General features: G+C 40.8%; 3 protein-coding genes across 4 annotated transcripts; 1 reads left to right on the top strand and 2 right to left on the bottom strand.

Annotated features, from left to right (window-relative positions):
* Nucleotides 1–940: 940 nt before the first annotated feature.
* Nucleotides 941–4,772, bottom strand: clic3 (chloride intracellular channel 3). 2 transcript variants are annotated; one of them, XM_070924156.1, is made up of 7 exons: nt 4,671–4,772; nt 4,444–4,532; nt 3,479–3,588; nt 2,679–2,804; nt 2,465–2,571; nt 2,192–2,367; nt 941–2,087 (listed from the first exon to the last, which is right to left on the bottom strand). In XM_070924156.1, the coding sequence occupies exons 2-7, from the start codon at nt 4,522–4,524 to the stop codon at nt 1,923–1,925; spliced, it is 765 nt and encodes a 254-aa protein (XP_070780257.1). In that variant the 5' UTR covers nt 4,525–4,532; nt 4,671–4,772; the 3' UTR covers nt 941–1,922. The 2 variants fall into 2 exon arrangements, with proteins under 2 accessions (XP_070780257.1, XP_070780258.1); XM_070924157.1 differs by lacking the exon at nt 4,671–4,772 and adding an exon at nt 4,638–4,656.
* Nucleotides 4,773–7,909: 3,137 nt separating this feature from the next.
* Nucleotides 7,910–13,301, top strand: LOC139300989 (alpha-(1,3)-fucosyltransferase 7-like). The gene is made up of 3 exons (XM_070924214.1): nt 7,910–8,008; nt 10,015–10,145; nt 11,358–13,301. Exons 2-3 carry the CDS (start codon nt 10,143–10,145, stop codon nt 12,444–12,446), a joined length of 1,092 nt encoding a protein of 363 aa, XP_070780315.1. The 5' UTR covers nt 7,910–8,008; nt 10,015–10,142; the 3' UTR covers nt 12,447–13,301.
* Nucleotides 13,302–15,093: 1,792 nt separating this feature from the next.
* pou5f3 (POU domain, class 5, transcription factor 3) lies at nt 15,094–17,552 on the bottom strand. Its single transcript, XM_070924213.1, has 5 exons — nt 16,794–17,552; nt 16,536–16,647; nt 15,910–16,040; nt 15,449–15,613; nt 15,094–15,354 (listed from the first exon to the last, which is right to left on the bottom strand). The coding sequence occupies exons 1-5, from the start codon at nt 17,550–17,552 to the stop codon at nt 15,094–15,096; spliced, it is 1,428 nt and encodes a 475-aa protein (XP_070780314.1).
* Nucleotides 17,553–21,571: the final 4,019 nt, after the last annotated feature.

Below are 21,571 nucleotides of genomic sequence, written 5' to 3'. Positions count from 1 at the left end.
CGTCCACCAATAGCGTTTTTGATGTCTGCTGTTGCCTTGGTACCGCGCAAAGCACTTGTCCAATCAGGAACGGACCAGACACGTCCTTCCTGTTTACAACTTAAAGGCATCTCCTAACAAAGGTCTGCTGTGCCACTGTGTGTTTACACAGCACAGCTTTTTAACAAAAGGAGTAAGTAGCACAAACACACAGCATATGTAAGTACTGTTATAATCCAATCTTAAATGAAAGCTGCAGTGGTGGAACAGTATAATTACTCAAGTACTGTACAAATCAGAAATCAGAAGTACTATATTGATTGGAAATTACACAAATGCTGAGGTATTTGTACTGTGTGCCTTTATAACACAATTATAATGCCAGGGACTACAGATGAAAATTAGCCTCTTGGCTAATTCTGTCTGTCTTCCATGTGAATTTGCACTGTCCCTTCTCTCAAATAAACTAAACTACACTAAACTAAACTAAACATTCAGAGGCAAATATTGTACTTTTTACTCCACTAGTTACTTTTGTAGATTTTAAAAACCTATGAGCATATAAAATATGATGAATTTATATAAGATAACAGTATATAAAGTTGACATGAACACCACCAGTTACAATATTTAAATGCTGCCTTTATGTTCCAGGGTCAATGACAATAATGCAATTAATGTATAATATAGGCTATATGTAAGCACCAACAGAGTAGTTATGCCTGCACAACTTTTATCACTATTACTTACTTAATTTTGATTCATTATTCTATTTAAATCAGTTAAATGTGATCTGAGATGTTGGCAGCGAGTCATAGGTCTTGATCCAAAATGTCCAAAATGTGTAAAGACATTGATTAGGTGCCATGGTCAGTTCTGTCCCTCTGTCCTCTGTCATGGTGAAACATCTGTTATCATCAAAAATAAATGATCACCACTGATGATAATTACTGATGACAACTTTTTGAAACTTATGAATTTAATGGCTGTGTTAAACAATGAACTTGCGGGCCACATACTGTATAACTTCATAAATTTTCTCCTGACATTTACATGTACATTGTTTACACTTTAATGATAGACATCATTGCAAGCTCACACAATATTCATACAATCAACACCAGTGAACATTTTTCACATAGCCTTTAATATTGAACATATCAAAATATTATATATATTACATTAATCGTCTTCACCCTGTCTTCATGCGCTTAAATTACATTTATGTCAAAGTTAAACAAAAGTGAGTACTGAGAAACATGCAGTAATGTACAAAAAAATCATTAAGAGGACGGACTGTGAAAATGATGTAAAGGGGTGTTAACTCATTTCCATTAAGAGAAATAATATTACTTCTTCGTGTAAATTTCTATTAAAAGACATTTTATAAGCAAATAATAGCTTTACAGTCTGCCTTATCTAGTTATCTAGTTATGCCTTTTTAGTTTTTTTATGTTTACACTTGCAATGTTCTGAACACATTTCATGTCGAATTTGAATTAATAAATTGCAATCAACATAATGTAAATGCTTAAACACAATACATGCATGCGCAATGAGACATAACATAAATATTCTCTGGGATTTACAGTGCTTTCTCGCTCTCACAGGAATAAGAAATCCACATCAGTACAACCAGAGCATGCTATTACATAAACAGTATATACAAATACAACTTTTTAAACTTTGATGTAGCAGTTGGCAATATGAAATAGAATATTAGAGCCCAATTCATGAAAACAACAGCACTTTTTAGAGAAAGCTAATTATTGAACATGCTATTGCAAACACATTTCCTTATCCAGACTCGTATCATTTTGACACAAATAAAAGCACAAATCATCATCCTGTACAGTTTTCAGGCAATTTGTCACATTTTCTCTGCATTTCTCATTCTATTCTTCTTTGTTCTCACCTCTACTGCTTTGTCCCTACCTCTTGATCTATTTGTTTAAGTACTTTGCCACAGAGTGGTAGGCAAGGAGGATCTCTGAGTCATTTGGGCAGGTGTAACGAAACTCATCTTGTTTGTAGGCATTTTCCAAGTAATGTGTCAGACCTTTCAGCTCTGCAGGGATGGCAAAGTCACGGTACTCCTTACACACCACCTGGGGGAAGAGGGGTTTTAAGATTGTATTATTTACAATCTTATTTATTATTAAAGGCCCGTTACACCTCTCTTATACACTGACTACTGCTGAACTCTGCTCACCTTGACAATGTTGAGTTTGGGAAGCAAGTTGCAGTCTGCCAAGGTGAGGGTGTCACCATCCAGGTAGAGGCGTGAGGACTTAGTGGCATTTGGGTTCTGGTCCAGCTCATGAGGGAGAGGCGTCTCTAGGTACATGTTCAGCTTCACCATAGTTGAAAGAAACTTCTTCTCTTGGCCTGAAAGACAGAAAGGTGTGACCGGCTGCATCATGTGGCTTTATATAAAACACAAATGACTGTGAATCATTTTGAAATATCCAACTAACACCCTTACTGTCATTAAATGCAGGATTGGGATTCTTTATATATGCTGAGAAATTTCGGAAGATGTCTTCTCCAGCACCGTTGGACTCTTTGTAGCGACAGCACAATTTTGGATACCTGTTGTTGGTAGCATAAAAAATGTGTGTGTGTGAAAATATTTGACAGAAAATATACTTAACAATTAGCCTGTGTCTTTAAATGTTTCTGGGATGCAGGCTACTCACTGTGGTGGGGCTAAGGTCTCCTCCAGGAACTCCTCAATCTTGTTAGTGTCCGTTTTGACCTCTTCGTTGTAGAGGAGGAAAGGTGGCTGAGAGCCTGGAGCCAAAGCCTTCAGCACATCAGGTGCCCTGCAACAGAGCAAACAACAAGCAAGGTTTAGCCTAACAAGGGTGGTTAAATAATGAAAATTACACACTTTGAACCAAACAAACACAATCACTTTTACAGGTTAATATCCTTTTTACAGTTTCTTCTAATTTACTTTATATACATTTCCCAGTTTGTGTGGACAAAGTGCTTTGATAATCTATAAATGCACACCACTGTTTCATTGCCCTCTCAAATGCATGGATTGTACTGCACCTTCCTACCTCTAAAAACCTCCTCACTCCATCCTTTCAACAATTGTCGGCTCAGCCTGCTGTTTCAAATTATTGATTATTGTTTTATTATTACTTTCTCACTACTATTCTTACTGTTGTGTTTTAAACCCTAATTCCTCTTGAATATTATTATTACCCATTATTGTTAGTCTAAAGTTAAGGTGAGGTGATTATGGAGAGCAGGTATGTTTGATCTCGCTGGCTTGCTGGGATTTTCAAAAGGTCAGTTTTCTTCTAAACTCTAAATTGCCCCAAAAAATGATGTAAGTGTGAATGTGTTGTCTGTCTATATGTGTTATTATTGTACCCTTATTGTACCTATTGTTTGGTTTGCTGCAGCCTATGCTGGCAGCCCCTATGCAGCGCTCTCTGAACTGTGCATGCTGTTGTATTACATTACAATTACAAGACCAACTCACCTCCTCATGTCCACAGTGGTGAGGGTAAAGTTGGCTCCTTTTAACCAAAGAATCATGAAGAGTCTCTGACAGAAAGGACAGTTCCCCACGCTCTCAGCATCAACACTGGCCTAACGGACAAACAGACATTACGTTATACACTTTTCATTGCTTGCAAACAGTCACGTTAAAACAACGTAAGTATATATGTTTGGTAAGTTGGTTCTTGTATCATTGCTGTAATGTTTCTGGTCAAACCATGAATACCTGCACAGATATTCTTGTCGAGCCTGCTCTGCTCTGACAGTCTAAACCAACAGCTGAGGAATTTCAAATGGAGGGTTGAGGCAGCTTTACACTCAGATTAAACAACCCAGTACTAAAATAGTGTTTGGTATCTCTGCTACATCATATGTTTTCCTGATATCATCGAGTCAGAGGCATGTTTGAAAGGGCAGGACACAGGTTTCCAAACTGGACAGGCCTCTTTTCAGTTTCTACTGTTCATGCTGGTTTCACACTGAGACTGTGCCTAAATAACAAGAGATAGTTACAGTGAGATGAACCATTCATTGTCAGTCCAGCACAAAACAGACTCTAGGACAGTACGTCTCATCTGTTGTATTACCCTGACATGCATTGCAACATACAGAATGATAATATCAGGTTTTAGGTACAGACATGAATGAAAGAAAATCAATTAACAAAGTAGCTAAAAGAAATACTGAAATCACCAGCTGAGATTTAGAGCTAGGCTATGATTAAAATAGGAAACTACTGATTTAGTTAGTTCAAATGACTGCAAGTTTATGTGAGGGACGTTTGCTGTTACTTTAACATAAAAACAGTGGGAATTATTACATAAAATAATGTAGTATTGCGTTTCATAATAACAAATAGACACTGTTTAAACACCGCACATCTGTAGTGCGGTGTTTAAGCAGGATTTTTTAAACACAGCACATCACAATTATTGTAGGTCTTACCTTGACAAAGAGTTCAATCTTCGGGCCCTCTGCCATCTTTGTTTCTGTCTTTTTCTCTCTTGGATCCACCAAATTGTTCATTTCTGTCACTGTCAATGCAAAGACAAAAGTCAGAGACTTAAGAAGAGATGTGATTGTGAGGTTTACATCCCTGTGTAATTATGACTATTTTGTAATCTCATTCTTTCACTCACACACACTGGTAAGATACTGAAGCCTGTACTCACGCTGGTGGTCACAGTCAGCGCCGAATGCAACAACACTGTTTTATCTTCACTCCACCTGTATTATTTCCCAGTGTTTCACCTCTCCTCCCTCTCTTCTCTTCTCTGTGTCTGTTTCTGTTTTTTGTTTGTCTTTCACCACACCTGTCAAGCTCTGAGAGACGGCCTACACCCCCTCCGGCCTTACCAGTCGGACCAGCCAATCTGGATCTGTCTCTGTCTGCCTCTGTTTGCTCTCTTGTCTCTTTCTCTCTACCACAATATGTCCGTTCAGTAGGCCTACTGTATAGGTGCGTTATTACCATGTTGGCTGCCACATCACAAGCTGGTGAAGTGTAGTTTCTATGGTTTCGGGTTTGTTTATGAAGTCAAATGCAGATTACACAATGATCCCCTAAAAGACAAATAAAATAAAGCCATAAAGCACAGTTGATTCTAATTAGAGTTTTAAGGCATTGTGCAGCTAGAATAATAGAATAATTTACAATGATTATACAACATGACTATGTTTATTTCATTCAAGTGCTTAATTTAATCACTTTGTATTATATATGGCAAGTATATAGACACCCGAACATAACAAATAAATGTAATTGTTGATCATCTTATTCTAGAGATATGGGCATTAATAAACTGCTATAAAAAGCTTCCACTCTTCTGATTTCGGGCTTACAAGATTTTGGAACCCAGCTGCAGAGATTCGCTCCCCTTCAGCCTCACAGGCATTCATGAGGTCGGTCACTGATGTTGGCCGTTGAGGCCTGGCTCCCAGTCGGCGCTGCAGTTCATCCCAGAGGTGTTGGACGGTGTTGAGGTCAGGGCTCTGTGCAGGCCAGCCAGTGTCTTCCACACCAAACTTTGAAAACCATTTCGTTATGTGTCGTGGAGGAAATGTCATGTTCAAACAAGGATGGGGCCTTCCCCAAACTGCTGACACAATGTTGGAATCACACTGTTATCTAATATATAATTGTGTGATGAGATTTTCCTCAATTGGAACTAAGAGGCCAAACAATGAAAAACAACCCCAGAACAAAACTTTTCATGTCAGAAAGATATTGAGAGTTGGGGAAATGGTCACACTGAGGACACATTTTGATTCACCTTCATCTCACCTGACATAAAATACCAGCCTTCATCTCTCTGTCTCTCTCACTCTCACTCTCGCTCTCTGTATGTCTTGTCAATAGTGTTTCTGTATTTTGGTTTCTTCCTCTCAGTGTAATGTGTTTGTTTTGTCTTCGTCTCGCAGCCTACTTTCAGTTGTTGATCAGCATTCATGACTGTCAGAAAATGCTCTCATGTAGCAGGTATTCACTGAGGTTTCTGTCATTGGAGAGAGGAGGGAGAAACACCCCCCAAGCAAGTTAACATGAAGAGAAACAAGGTTGCAAGCTGAGAGGAGTGAGATAAAGATCCAGAAAGAACAGAAAGAGACAGATGGGTATGAGATATGGCTTATGCCACGGGACAGTGTCATCTAATAGGCAAGGACACACGAGAGAGGAAATCATGAGGGCGTGACTGTCATTGTCTATGACTCTGCGCTGTGGAATCCACAAACTGAAGTCACAGATTAAGGTAAGGTTAATTAAAGTAATTTGCTGTTTCGTAAATAGTATTGTTTCTGTAGATCTCACTGAAAGGTGCACTCCTTACTAAGAACTCAAACATCCCTGGTATATCCCTATATTGTATGAATATACTGTATATACATACAATGAAATAGAATAATATAAAAGTAAAAGTAGAAAACAAAGAAAATGAGGTCAAAAGTACAAATGATGGTGCAATGTATTAATTAAAGTTCAGGGTTGTTACTAAACACAAGCATTGAATAAACTATTTCAAAAATAGATAATAATTAAATAAACCAACAACCATGCCTGACAGATAAGGTAATAATGCAGGACCTGCACCAGATGATATTGTACCTATTTACTTTATTTTTCTATTATTTCTATTATACCTGTATTGTCTTTATATTGTCTTACTCTGTCAAATTACATACAACCAACATCCAAACCACATACCTGCATGAACCTAGGGTTTTGAGGGCCTCTGATGGATCTGGGGTCCCAGGACAGTTGATGGACCCTTTGCCGATTTGGTGATCCAGCCTTGCAAACAACAAATTACAAACATATGATATTCTGTAGCACACTCCCCCCTTGTGGTCTTTTAGTATACTAACATAAATGTAAGCATAACTGTAGACCTGACATACAGGATTAGGATAAGCAGTAAAAACTGTTACACAGATAATTTAGTCCTGGTTGTCTGTTTAGGTATTCATAAGATGTGAAGTTAAAGTAAACTAAAGAAACTATGACCTCATGTTTCAGTCATATCTGCACAGGCATGTCCAGGTTCAAATGTTTTTTTTAGTTAATAGAATAAACATATACAGTACATATTACAACTTCAATAAAAGTGATGATTGTTATGGTATTTTAAACATCAGCATTACAAGTTTCCGTTGTGTAGATGCTCACTCGATGGGCAAAGAACTCATGAGGAGTCATTTATGATCTGGAACATTCCCCCAAATTTAAAAAATATTTTGGTTTGCCACTTCCTGCTGATGATACATCTGCTTATTCATTTCTTAACACTAACAAGGCTGATGCCGAAGCCACCAAGGCACATTGTCACGAATCAAACTTTTCATGGTGAGCTCAGCTTTTTTTTCCTGTAACAGAGCTTACTGCTGCGTGCAAGATTTTAGATTTTCCCATTCAGTGCCTTTGCTACAATTTAATTATTACTGCACATCAGTGCTCTCTTGCTCTTTGTATCAAGAACAAACCACCATACACATAGCACTAACTTGAGACACTTCCAGATTTGTGTGGTCAAGAAATACCACATTACTGTATTTTGGTATTAATAATATCTTTTTACTATCCACAGCAGAGCAACGCCGATGACTCACTGGTGTGTGTGTGATCACTCTTGTATAACCCCCATCTTAACTCTAGATCATGCTCAACACTTCCTCTTTTCCCATCAGTGCACATATGCAGCAAACACCTCCTGATTATGCTCAGTTGTTCTTGTGTTGCCAAAGCGATAAAGTAGCAGATTAGCATCACATTTGCTAGAAAGCAGAGTCAAAGAGGATATGGAAGGACAGAGAGGGTGGGAGCATGTAACACGATGCTGAGCTCAAATAAGATTCAATCATCTTTCAGAGAACCACACCTTGGCTTCCTTAAAAAGGGGCTGCGTTTTAGGTTTTTAAACAACTCAAGCTCCCCATCAGGTTCCTACCAGCAGCAACCAAAAATGGTATCAGTAGTGACCAAGAACCGAGAACAGAGCACTCATCTTGTGATCGGGTAAGTGTAGAAAGCTTGGGTTTTTCTTTTTCATGTGTTTCTCTGGTTAACGTGGTTCTGAAATGTTTCACATATTCTTTTCTGTTCTCTCTATGGCAAGAAGTAGAAAAACATCAGCTGTATGACATGAAAGTTTGTGCTTAGCTCAGTCTGCTATCAGTGAAAAAATACATTCAGCTGTGAAAATAAGTTGTAATGACCTTTGCACCGTCTAACGCTCTACAACAGCCAGTGAGCACAACAGTACCACTGCCAACATAAATCTTTCACCACATCCTGTTCAGAAATTCACTTAAAAAAAGGATGATTTTAAGAATATCAATCATGTTTGGAGGCACGAGGGGTTTTAATCTCACACCTCTGCTGGCAAATATTCTGGTGATGATATTTTACAGACAGCGTGTGCATATGGCTGTCTCTGTACACCGTTGTTCTCATTATATAATAAATGACCAAACTATAAATTTAAGTCTCAAAAGAAACAGAATGAAATAAACTGGGCAGTTTTATTTCATGTTATCATATGGCAGTTTGGTAGTCTATTTTTATATTTTCTAGTTTCTGATGTGGTTTGAGCTGTGGTGCTTCTGTTTTGCCCAGTGTGGTTTAGCAACCTGGTTGTGCTTGTTGTATGCTGCAGGCTGCTATTTATGTATATCTTATATGACGATAGTGTGGGACATGGCAGCGGCGGGTTGTATTAACCACCTGAGAACACATGAATGACTACTGATCAATTTGATGGCTTTGTTGCTTGCTGCCCAATTACAATAAGCCTGCAGTATTCAATAACAGCAGCAGCATCATTTATAAGGTAGCGTTAAAAGGGGGAAAAACAGCTGAAACTGAATTTACATCTTGCTAGTTCTATGATTTTAGACAGAAATGTCAATATCTGCAAAACAGACAACACTGTGGTCTTAGAGCCAAAAGAAAGTTCTCATTTAGAAGTCCCATCCAAACTTATAAATAAACTCCACAGCTATGAGACTGGAAACAAAGAGTTATTTTTATGTTATGTGTTATAGCACATTTTATGTTATGTTATGTTTCCACAGGTTTGTGCAAAAGTTGAAATAATAAAAACAAATGCTTTTTGTTGTTTTATTTATGTACCTTTTTCTTTCATGAAAACATACAAAAACATTGCTTCTAACTTTTTGTAGTATTCTTAACAGCTCCACATCCATGTGTGTCTCACATCATGTGTGAGTCATCATTAGTTCCTTATTTGTATACTGTTCACTTGTAAGTCTTTTCCCTTGTCTTACGCAAAATGAAACCCTGTAGTTTGTGTCACAATCCTGTTTTTTGTTCATCTTTATGATTTCACATTTCAAAATATTCTCCCCCAAGAGGAACCACATGTGCGCAGCAGTTAAGCAAGCAACTTTAAAAAAAAAAAAAAAAAAAAAGAGAGTAAATTATGACAAACTGGAAGAGTCTATTTAGCCTGATGTTAGGGAGCACGAAGACTGCTTTGTCTTCCCAGTTAAGGTTAGAAACACCTTATCTGAGCAGCTGCACCAGTCAACTCAGGAGACAGGGAGTTGAGGGATTGCTGCATGAAAGAGGTACTTCTTGACCACAACTGGACATGACAGACAAGAGGCTGTCTTGGGACCTAGTGTGTTGCTGTTACTGCTAGTCAGAGAATAGAGAGCGATGGATTTTCTCACAAAGGACATTTTTCTATGAATGAATGATTGAATTTTAATCTAATAAATGCAAATTCATCATGTCATCAACTGAAATGTTTTTGCATTTATTTGGACTATAAACCCCCCTCCTGCTGGCCCATAATTCAGCTTGTGTCCTCTGAACAGTTATTTCATTCTTTTCTATCATTACAGAAAGGATTTACAAAGTAACAGCATGCAATGTTTTGTATATAAGTGGTGGCTGAATGAATTGTTAAGTGATGCCAATAGATGGATCTTAATGTGTGTTTTCTGGCTTCGGCTGCAGCACTTCCACAACTGCTTTCTCTCTTTTTGTCCATGTAGAAAAAACGACTCATACAGAAGTTTCTCTTGAGTCATGGTTGGGCAGAGACATGTCATGGTCTCTGATTTGAGTGGGTGGTGGTGAGTCCTCTTCATTCTGGGAGTCACAGGCTGAGTTGCAGTACCCAATGGTGAGTCCTCATTACAATCATCATCGTCACCACAGTTAGCACTTGATTTCCTTCCAAGTGCTTCTTTCTGCAGTTTCTCTGATCATTTAGAGCTGTGGGTCAAGTACAGACAGGTCTGATCTCTACACACATTTAGAGCAAAATATGCATGGTTTGTCCAAAAGGGTTCATCTGTCAATAGCTCTGGGGGAAATAATTATGACTGCCACACCCTAAGAATCCCCCTCTCAGATGGTGTCTTATCTTTCCTGTTTACATATCGGTTCAAAGTCATGCACACCAATTGTTATTGTATGCCTCCTGCAGTAACCTTGAGTAGATTTTAAATGAAAACTTCATGTAGTCTTGAATTAAATTAAATGTTGTCCCTGAACATGTATTCATTAAGCTCTGATTCTCCACTGTTTTCATTCCAAAGGTTAGAAGAATACAGTGAATAATATTTGTTTATACAGTAGAAAAGGGAATAATTTAAAGGACCTCGTATGATTTTAAATGAGGGCTTAGAGAGCTCCAGTACAATTTGTAAAACATCGTACTTACTCTCTGCAAAGGATGTCCAGGAGAGCCTCTGTCTAATATTATCTTTCATTGGGAGTGAAGGTTGGTGACAGAACTACTGGCCATCCTCAGGAGTCTGGTCATGTAATGTAGTTAAATAAATCTTAATCACAATATATCATGTTCAGTACAACATTAGAGTTTATGCCTAACTGATTGTGATTTGGAATTTGAAAAAAATAAATGTTGCTCAACATTCAGGCTACCTTTCAATTTTGTCAATATTTTCACATGCAAATTACTTTCTTGAATTTGTAGTGCTCATTATTTCACAGTGATAAAAAACACACATAAATTATGTTTGTGTAGATTTTGGACAGAAATTAACTTTACATTTTTGGTATTGTAAAGATGAGCTAAATTCTAAATCCACATAGATTTGTAAGATCAATTAAAGACTCATCTTTACAGAACTACATAGAGATTTTTTGCTTTTTATTGTTTTGCTCATACATGACAAACAAATATACCGATGGAATTTTTTATTTAAAGTCATTCAAATTAAATATTATAAGTAAACTGACCTGCTGATGATAAGTGTATGTGATTTGTAATAAAAGGTAATTTAACATCTGCTGAAGACAAAAGGTAAAGCCATAGAAGCCTCCTCGCTCCTTCATAATCCTTCTTCTTCATTCCCTTTTATGACAGGGGCGAGATAACACTAAAAAGACTGTACTCAGCTCAATGAAGAAGGGCCTCCTCCTCTCCGTTGTCTGTGTTTTACCGCTCTGTCTCCTCAATGGATGGCTGAGAGGATTCCAGGCCCTGACGGCCATCAATCCCTCCACCTGCTATAACTGGAGCAGCAGTAGAAACGTGACCATCCTGCTGTGGTACTGGCCTTTTGGCAGGTCATTGAGCCTGAGGGGTGACGTGTGCTGGGACCTCTACCGCATCCCTCGCTGTAGACTGGTGGACCAGCGCTCCCTGTTCCCCTCAGCTGATGTGGTGGTGTTCCACAACAGAGAGCTGGTACAGGGCCGCCAAAAGCTGCCCCTTGACCTTCCACGGCCGCAGGGCCAGAGGTGGGCCTGGATGTCCCTCGAGGCCCCTCTTTACAATGGAAACTTGCAGCAGTATGCAAACGTCTTCAACATGACCATAACCTACAGGAGGGATGCTGACATCACTGTGCCCTACGGCGAGCTGCTACCAAAGGAGGCTGAAGGACATCTGGTGGAAGACGTCCCTCAGGATAAGAGCTTTCTGGTCTGTTGGGTGGTCAGCAACTACAGGAGCCATCACAAGAGAAGCCAAGTGTACCATGAGCTCATTGCCACAGTTCCTGTGAGGGTTTACGGTCGTTGGACAAAGACACCCCTCCCCTCTAGAGCCCTCTTGCCTACAATCTCTCGCTGCTACTTCTATTTGGCTTTTGAGAACTCAGCCGGCAAAGATTACATCACAGAGAAGCTGTGGAGGAATGCTTACCAAGGTGGGGCAGTGCCTGTCGTCCTGGGACCGCCATCACATGATTACAAAGCTGTGGCTCCACCGAATTCTTTCATCCATGTTGATGAGTTTGCATCAGTGAAAGACTTAGGAAAGTATCTACAACAGCTTGCTGAGGACAAGAAACGCTACAGTGAACATTTTACCTGGAAGCATCAGTGGAAAGTGAAGCTGTACACAGACTGGAGGGAGAGACTGTGTAAGATCTGCTCACAGTACAACAGATTACCTCAGCAGAAAGTTTACTCGGACCTGGAGGCCTGGGTCAATGCTCTAAACACTTGAGCTTGCATATTTGTGGTATTGAATTTGAATTACATCTTTGAGATTTAGGAAATCTTGTCCAACGCAACTAACATGTTTTAACTAACAACTTCAAAAATGATCATGAATTAAATCCCTAGCACTTTATACCAAACACCTGACCTCTCTAGGGTTAAAAGAATAGTTCTTTCTAGGCATTTTGGCATTCTTAGGCATTTTGGGGAATATGCTTAGATGCTTGCCGAGAGTTAGATGAGAAGATCGATACTACTCTCATGTCTGGACGATAAATATTAGCTACAGCCGGCTAATTTAGCTTAGCGCACAGTGACATGGGGGAAACCGCTAGCTTGGCTCTGTCCAAAGCCACAAAATATAACATTTTAATTAGCTGTAACTGCTTTAGAGGCAGAGCCAGGCCAGCTGATTCCCCGTTTCCAGTTTTTATGCTAAGCTAGGCTTCACATTTCCTTGCATAAACAGAGAGTGGTATCAATCTTCTCACCAAACTCAGTAAGAAAAAAAAGTTCAACTCAACACAGCATAGAGTGCAGTCCACTTTGAGGGCGCTGATAGAAGCACAGGCCCATACTGTGCAATGACTCACAGGCTTAAACACATGTACTGTAACAGCACCTGACAACATACCATAGCACAAAAGGTAAGGTAAATATCACTGACAGTCTGATGTAATTTTATTAACTAAAGCACACCTTTATTACGAATACTGGGTGATCTTTGGTGTACACACTGGTCAAGGCCTTTAAAACACAGCACTGTATTGATATACATGTATCATAGAGTTTGGTCTGTTAAACTATGACTTGTTCATTTAATATACATCTTCCCTTGTCAATAAAAACTGTTTACTTGAGAGATAAATTGTCAGTTTCATTGCAGAGAACACCATCGACTACGACTGATCTAAAGAATGCTCAATTTCCTCAAACCTATGTAAAAACAGATATTTTCAGTTATGGTAGGTAGTGATTTAGTATCCTGAGGTGCCAGTCATCTCCACTTCCTCAGTCAATGCACGATTAAACCATATCTGGTTGTAAATCAAGATGTGTTGGACTACGCTGCACAACAACAAAATATAAAATACTTTTGGTGGTACACGTGTAAACATTTTACTGGAAAAAAGCAATATTTGAGCAGTTTGTACATATGTCTTGAATCATGACTGTTCAACAGTTTTACTAACTAGATTGCAGAGATGTTTAGGGTGTTTTGATTGGAAACATCTCAGTGTAGCCAACATTTCAATAAATTAGAATTTAATCAATTTACAATCTGTTGAGCAAATGTGTCACATTAAAAACTACCGAGGGGTTAGTTATGATTGCACTCACATATTTAGCTCAGTAAAATGATTCATATATCACCGTCATCTTACCATTAACACTAAAGTAACTCTGGACAAAGGACTTTTTTTACTGACAACTCTTCAAGTTTGGTCTTGCTAATAAATTCATGGTCACCTATAAGGATTTCTAAGTCATAGGAGGTCATCAGAGTAAAAAAATAACTTAAGACCAGAGAAATGGTCCAATGAGCACCCAAACTTGACTTTTAGTATCGAGTGTTATTCAACATTTCATAAACATAAAAATCCCTTACAATAAAACAAAATGGAGGTATTGAAATACAATATGGCCGTTGTAGCTTCAATTTGACAGCATAATTAATCCAAGTCAGGTCGGACGTAATCTCACTACCATTCACCTGAGACATGGAGAAAATATTGACAATGTGCAATTGGCAGAATTAGTCGCTAAGACACCTGTGAGCAACAAATCATTAGACACATTCCCTCCAGATATTACTTTGAATCTCACCCTCCCCCACTGATCACGAAAATATTTGCTAAAGATGTCGATGACAATCAACAACCTTGAATCTGGGTTCGGTACACAAACTGGACATATTTAAAAAAAAAAAAAAAAAAGATATAATATTCAACATTACAAAAAGCAATTTTGTGCAAAATCAAGGGGAAAAAAAATGCACCCTGAATGAGAATTTGCATTTTCCATTTCAATGACAGACAAATACTGTAGCTGCTCTATTCAGATGGCACACAGAAGTATTGCACAAACACTGACCAAACTGTCGAAGATGAATTCTATTTAAAGAGGCATCCCTCACATTGCAATTCCTTTGATAATCCAGATCTTTCCTCATCTGCACCACAGAAAACCCACCCAGGATTTAGCATAAGTGGATGAATATGCCCTGGATCGCATTTACAGCCCCACCCTCACTCCACAACTGGACCACTTTGGCACCGTTATAAACCTACAATGATGAAAGCCTATGGAATAACTTACTAACATTCAGTTTAAATGTCCCTCTTGGTTTTATTTCGCGGTCCAAGCTGTTGTTGGTGTTTAGTTGCAGGGTCATGGTAAGAGGATGTTGTCCATGGCAGTTCATTTAGTTTCACCATCTAAAAACAGGAGCTAGAAACCACTTTGCATCCATCTCACTGCTGCAGTCAGCAGACGAGCCTCCACACTTTAAATGTTTCTATCCCACGATCCACCGACATGATCGGCCAATCTGGGTACTGGATTTAGAGGCTCGCCTTCAGCTTGAGTTGGAGTTGGATAAAGAGGCTTTGGGGAGGCAATCTGTGGTTCTGGCCTGGACTACCCAAACGTGTTTATCCAGTCAGGTGACTAACCAGTCCGTGGTGCAGGGCTTGCTTCAGGACGTCGGGCCGATGAAGCGGGGGCATGTAGAGTGTGGGAGGAGGGGCACCGGGGTAGCCGGAAGCAGGGTAGCCCTGACTGGGAATGGGGGACGGAGCCATGTTCAGTGGGGAAGGACTCTGCTCGTAGTACTGGCCATCGCACTCCTCATCTAGTGGCAAGGCCAGACGCTTTCCTTTCTGTCTTCGGTTGCAGAACCAGACGCGTACTACCTGCCAAGAACAGCATTTGTCTTTTAAAAATGAGACCGACTAGACACACGTTCTTTTAAAAAGGTAAAATGGCATCACTTCAGTTCGTACTTACATCTCTCTCCAGACCTAGGTCATCGGAGATGTGTGTGATCTCCTGGGTGTTTGGCTTGGGACACTTGATAAAGTAAGACTCCAGAGCAGAGCGCACGGCACCCTCCAGACTGGTCCTCCTCTTCCTCTTTCTGGTGTCAACAAATACTCGCTCAATCTTGTACATCTGTGGAATTAAAAACATGTTAGCAAGGGTTCATGTATGCCAAGTACTGAACAAATGGCTATCCATTTAGTGTACGTCATGTATGGACGTCAAGGTTCAAATAAGTTTTCTTGTGATCACTAAACAGCTCAATTATGGCCACTAGATGGCATATGACACTTCACAGGAATGGCGAGCTTTGATTCAGGTTTGCTCAGCAGGAAGTTAGCCAAGTCTGAAAAGACCAACCAATCCAATGAACGTGATCGTCTGTTGTCTTGTTAACTAGTTGGCAGATGTCAGAGTAGCAGACTTACATCCTGGGGGTTTTCCGAGGTCTCTGCCTCATTCAGCCATCTCTGAAGAAGGGGTTTCAGCTTGCACATGTTCTTGAAGCTCAGCTGCAGGGCCTCAAAGCGGCAAATAGTCGTCTGGCTGAACATCTTGCCTGCATAAACAAACCAACACATCAAATATCACATGACAATAAACTAGGGATTGGGAGTCCGAATCTGTTAGGAAAGTGCAGATATAACCAACATCTCAGGAGTTTTCTTCTAAGCTTCCTGAGTTTAAGTGAGACACTTGTCAAACCTGGATCCACAGAACATAACGGATCAGTTACTATATGCATTAGTGATGTAGGTAAAGGTCTTAAGTGCTGATCAGCACACCAACCTACAAATCCAGAAGTGTCCAGCATGGACTACCATACAGTGTTTATAGAATTGCTCCCAGGTTGATCATGATGACATAGCATCCCAGATAGACACTGACTCTGGACTCAGTTATGATATGACAGCTTTCAGATTTGCATGTGTATCATGGGTCACAGAAGACCCAAGCAACTGTCTGATTATGACTCTCTAAGAGCTCTGAACCAAAAAAAAAAAAAAGCATATAGTACAACAAACGAGTATCTCCATATGGGAACTAAACTTACCATAAAGGTTACCCAGGGCAAGGCCAACATCAGCTTGAGTGAAACCCAAGGTAATGCGTTTGTGTTTCAGCTCCTTTGCGAACTGCTCCAGTTCTTCGGTGGAAAGATTCTCCTGTAGAACAGAACAGTTTTAAATAAAAGACATTAGATGGAAAACTTTAAGGTGGCATTTGAATAATTCCTTGGATAGATTATCTCACAAAAGGAACAATGTTTATTTCATTGAAATTGGAGAGCTGATTCAATGACTGTTCTTACCTCTTCAGAGTCACTGCAGCCGCCGCTGGAGGACCCGCTGCTCCGCGTGGATGAGGCCGGGTTCTGAGCCTGGGGCCCGGTGGCAGCCTGGGTTGCGTTCACGCTGAAAAACGCGTTCCCTGGAAGCCCGTTGCTTGGGGGTGAAGGGGACATGGAAGGCGAAGATGCAGAGGATGTTGAGGGATTTTGATTGTTGCTGCCGGGTGGTGTGATATGCGTGATCCCGGGCCAGAAGGACGGGTTCCAGGCCGGAGAGTAGAAGACACCATGGGACATGGCGGCGGAGGCTGGTGGTGTTGGGTACTGTTGAACCTTTATCTCAGTTGAGTAGTCATCACCGGTGTCTTTCTCAGTCTTTATTTCGGGCAGTTTGATTTGCTCCCGGGTCTCAGCTATGGGGGGACTCAGGTTTACAGGCTGGGTGGCTGCTGTTACGCCGGGTACCTGGCCGGTGTACTCGGGCGCAGCGAAGGGATACCAGTGCTTGGGTTGCCCAAACTCTACAGCCTGCAGGTCGGATCCCCTGTAGTCACTGCCGACGGATGGGAAAGGGAAAAATGTCTGCGCGGATCCAGGTGTGATGCCACTGTAAGCGGTTTTGTTGTAGAAGAGGCTCGGGTCTGGCAGGACGCCGTGGGGAAACTGGAATGACGCAGCGCTGCCCAAACTCTCCTGACCCAAAATCTGGGTGCAAGGGTTGGTCCGACTGAAGTCATACGGCCGGCTCTGGCACTCCGGACTCTGCGATCTATCAGACATCTTCCAAACGGTGCGAGAGCCTGTTAACAAGCGCGCGTCCAAAGTTGAAAGTTAAGAAGGTGACTGCTCAACCTGCTCATCCGTTTCAAGTTTACGCACAGACCACAGAGAGGTGAGAGAGGAAGAGAAGCTCTCCAGGAATAACCCAGCAGCACCTGTCCGAGAAAAGTCCGTTTTGTGGGAAAATTGTGCAAAAACGTAGGCCTGAGCAGTTGCCGTTTTGGTGCAACATAACCACCAATTCGCCTACGGCCTACTCCATGAAGTCCTGTCTTTAACACCACCGCCACTCACCTCACCTTCAAGCTCAAATGCCGCTCTCCTGCGCCGGCTCCACAGCTTTTCCTAATCACAGCTGCGGGTGTTGGAGATCGCCCCATCTCTTCGCCCATTGGCTGGCGCAGACAATTGCGCACAGCTGATGGTGAATTTGTGAATGACCTTGATTCTTCCCAAAGTAGTAGGCGTGTTTTCACGTACACTTTGAGCCAGGTTTTGCTTGAGACAAACTATGTTTCTTACATTCAAGTGAATTTAAATCTCGTTACGCGCCATGCAAGATCATTACTCACGACAATATTAATAATTCAACAGTTTTAAGTCACCTTAAAAAGCATATTTACATTGCTAAATAGGCACGGGTCGCTGCTCCTGTAAATACATAGCGTCACTATAACATTATAAACTTGCTCACCTCATGCATGAATTATAATGCTCGGTTTGTTTAAATTCTTCCCCTTCAAGGAGATGGCTTTGATATTAAAATCCCTGTCGTTGAGGCTTCAGTCAGACCTGAATTCATTTTAATCACTAACATTTCAACCAAATTAAATAAACTGACATTGTAATCCTGAATAACTGTGATAAAACAAACAGATAAGGTCCAGGCTAATTTATGCTTTTAAGGATGTTTTGACAGCTCGGGAGCAACATATAAATGGCAGATGGAAAAAGATGTAGCTATTATGGTGCCTTGAAGATACATGCAGAAGTGTTTGGCTTGTTGAGGACGCTTGTTTGTGGTGAAGTGGGGACAATTTGTTTATTTCTTATCTTTCTTTTTACCAACTGAATGTTTGAGTATGTTTGTCTTAAGTCTGTCAAATCGTCTTAACTGTTGGAAACGTTTGCTTTTTGAAATGGAAACAGGGACTACGCTGTTTTACAATAGATGAAGAAGCTTTTTGCACTTGTTTAAAAGTAAAACGAGACCAGAGTAGAAATAGAAGAAAACTGAGGCCTAAATCGTAAAATGACCAGCAGCATTCAGGTGAACTTCTCCCATTCACCCTTGATCGGTGGCCATTCAAAAGCCTGGATGGCCGGAGCGCTGGTACAGATGCGCTCCCCCAGCGCGAGTCGTTGGCCGCAGATTGCGGCAGGAAGACACACTGCGGGAAGGGAGAGGGGGTGCCATTGTACGACCTGGCCCCGGGGCACCCCGTGGATTTCAGATCCCGAGTTGCGATGGTCGACCATTAGCTCCTTTTCAGATTGGAACAATAAGTCTCAACCCTTTGATTCCGCCCCACACCCACCTCCTCCCCCTTCCCCTCCTGTCCTCTGAAACAAACACCAGGCTGAAGTTTCACTCTGGTCTGCAGGCCAGGATCTTCACTGAGGGCAAATACCTTGGCATCCAGTCTGATATGGCCTAAAGGTCCAAAACTGGTCTGAGAACCAAGGTGTCTGCAGGTGCAATACTCGAGCTGTGTTGGAATGCCTCTTGTACATTTGGTATCCAGCTTGAAATCAAGAATCAGATTCATCTTTTTTGGTGGCTGGTATCACCTCAACATGACGTGATACCTGACTGGTGAACAATTTGGTTAAATAATGATGTTACTTTTGCAGATTGTGTCATTTAATTATTAATCAGAGGGGGCTTGGAGAAACACCAGAAAATGTGATAATAAAGAAGTCTAACAGAAAAATATAATTTTCTTACATCATCATCGTGGCTCTCTTGGGGGTCCATGGTCACAGGTTGCAGTTACTGACAGAACCTAAAAAATTAGGTCATACTATGGTATAACCAGGAGATCAGCCCCCCACCCCCATGTAGGTCTAGGACCAGGGGAACCTTGGGGAGACCACAAGAGCCTGGTCAACAGCTTAAAAGACATCAAACTCCAGCTATACAAGCATTGTCCTGGGCCATGGACTTGGGAGAATAATTGTCATGCAAAAGACAGACAGCTAGAGAGATAGTAGACTTCAGGCAGGGCTTCAGAGAGAAAGGGACAGCAGAGCACAGAGCTCTCAGGGTGTCCAAAGGAGGGAGGGGAGGGTGGGGGGATCAGCGTTGAATAGCTTGGTACAGTAAGGAGGAGATGTGTGAGGGGAGTATCTGGGGATTTAGTTGAGAACCCCCCAGATGTCTCAGATCTTGTCTTTAGTTCTTTTTAAGTGGCCTCTTCAAGACACCTCAGAGGTCTGCTCGCTACTGGCGGGGCATGTCCAGTCAAACAGAGAAAGGGAGAAAGCTTCAGATAAAAGAAAACCTGTTGATGCGGCAGCAGTGAGAATGTGTTGCACACTTCAACCAGTCACATCATTGAAGAAAAAATGACCTCTACCATAAGCAATACAAACAAAACAAACCCCAACGTACCAGTCTGTATTTTATATATATTTTTTGTTCTTTAAAATGATTGTTCTTCTTCATGTCTACTTCTTTCTAGCTCTTCTCTTCTTCTCACCATCACTGCAGGCTGCGTACATTCAAAAGAAAGCAGCCTGCAGTGATGCAGAAAGTGTGATATATTGAGAGATGTTGACATGATTGACAATTGCTCCTGCTGTAAGAAGCTACCATTGCCTTCCATTTAAGGATGTATGGGTCTTGTCATGTCCAAATATGACACATTGATGTATTGCTGCACTTGTCACCTCAAGAGAAGAGAGTGTCAGTTTCATTTGGCAGTTCTTGTTGTTACTAAATAAGCACTTCTGAGAAGTTCTATTTATTAGAATCACAGGATTCTTAGAAATGATAAAGAACTTTATGAATAATGACGCTATAATCCGGCCAGTCTCCTCCTAAACACAACTAAAGAGTTATTTTATTGCTTTGTCGTGATGTTTTTAAATAAAACAAATGTGATGGAATATGATGATAAATGAACATCAAACATGATGGGCATGAGTCTCTGTCACTACTTTTAAAAGTTACTGATTTGATAAAGTAATAACGCTGGAATCTAGATACAGCCTCTCTTGTTGAGCAGCACAATCGTCTCCCACAAACAAGTCTGATGGCTTTTTGATTTTCTTCCTAACGGCCCTGCCTTTGATACCCACCTTCACAGACCCTTCACCCACCCCGGTTTTTATCCGACGGCCAATGGCTGCCTTCCTTCCACTGTCCACCGGCACAAAGGGCTTTTAACGGCCCTTGGCATGTGGCTCAATGGGGACAGGAGACTAACCCATCCCCTCCCCAACACACACACGGACATCCAACCACATACACAAAACCCACATGGAGGTACATGCAAGCTTTCCCTCTGCCCCTACCCCCAACACACAAACACTTTCTGGGTGTAGTCATTTGTGTGCTGAAGGTCAAACAGGATCAACAAAAACCAGACAGAAAGTCAGCGACACGGCAGTTTGACTTGCTGAGTCAGCAAGACTAAACATATATTTAGATGCATCCTAATTCCCCTTTTTTGTCAAAAATCTACAGAATTGCCCAATAATGTGGTCTGGGGGTTCATGGTATTTAAAGTTTAACTGGTTTCACCAAAAAATATTGTAACTTAGGTTTGTTCCTCTCCTTTTAACCCCTTAACATCAAGTTATATTTCATTCCCCCTTTAAGCTTTAAGGTTGGAAAAATCATCTTATTCCACACAGTATCACACATATATATATATATATATATATATATATATATATATATATTCTGGATCAGCTTGTTTCAGCTCTCCAATGAAGCTATATGATGTTTAGTGAGATATTAAAACCCAACACGCTATAAGAGCTATAGAGCAGCGCTATTTTATCAAATGGAA

The sequence above is a fragment of the Enoplosus armatus genome, chromosome 18, assembly GCF_043641665.1.
Source record: "Enoplosus armatus isolate fEnoArm2 chromosome 18, fEnoArm2.hap1, whole genome shotgun sequence".
Lineage (NCBI taxonomy): Eukaryota > Metazoa > Chordata > Actinopteri > Centrarchiformes > Enoplosidae > Enoplosus > Enoplosus armatus.
Note: the sequence above shows the minus strand (reverse complement) of the source record. Positions and strands in the feature narration are given on the sequence as shown.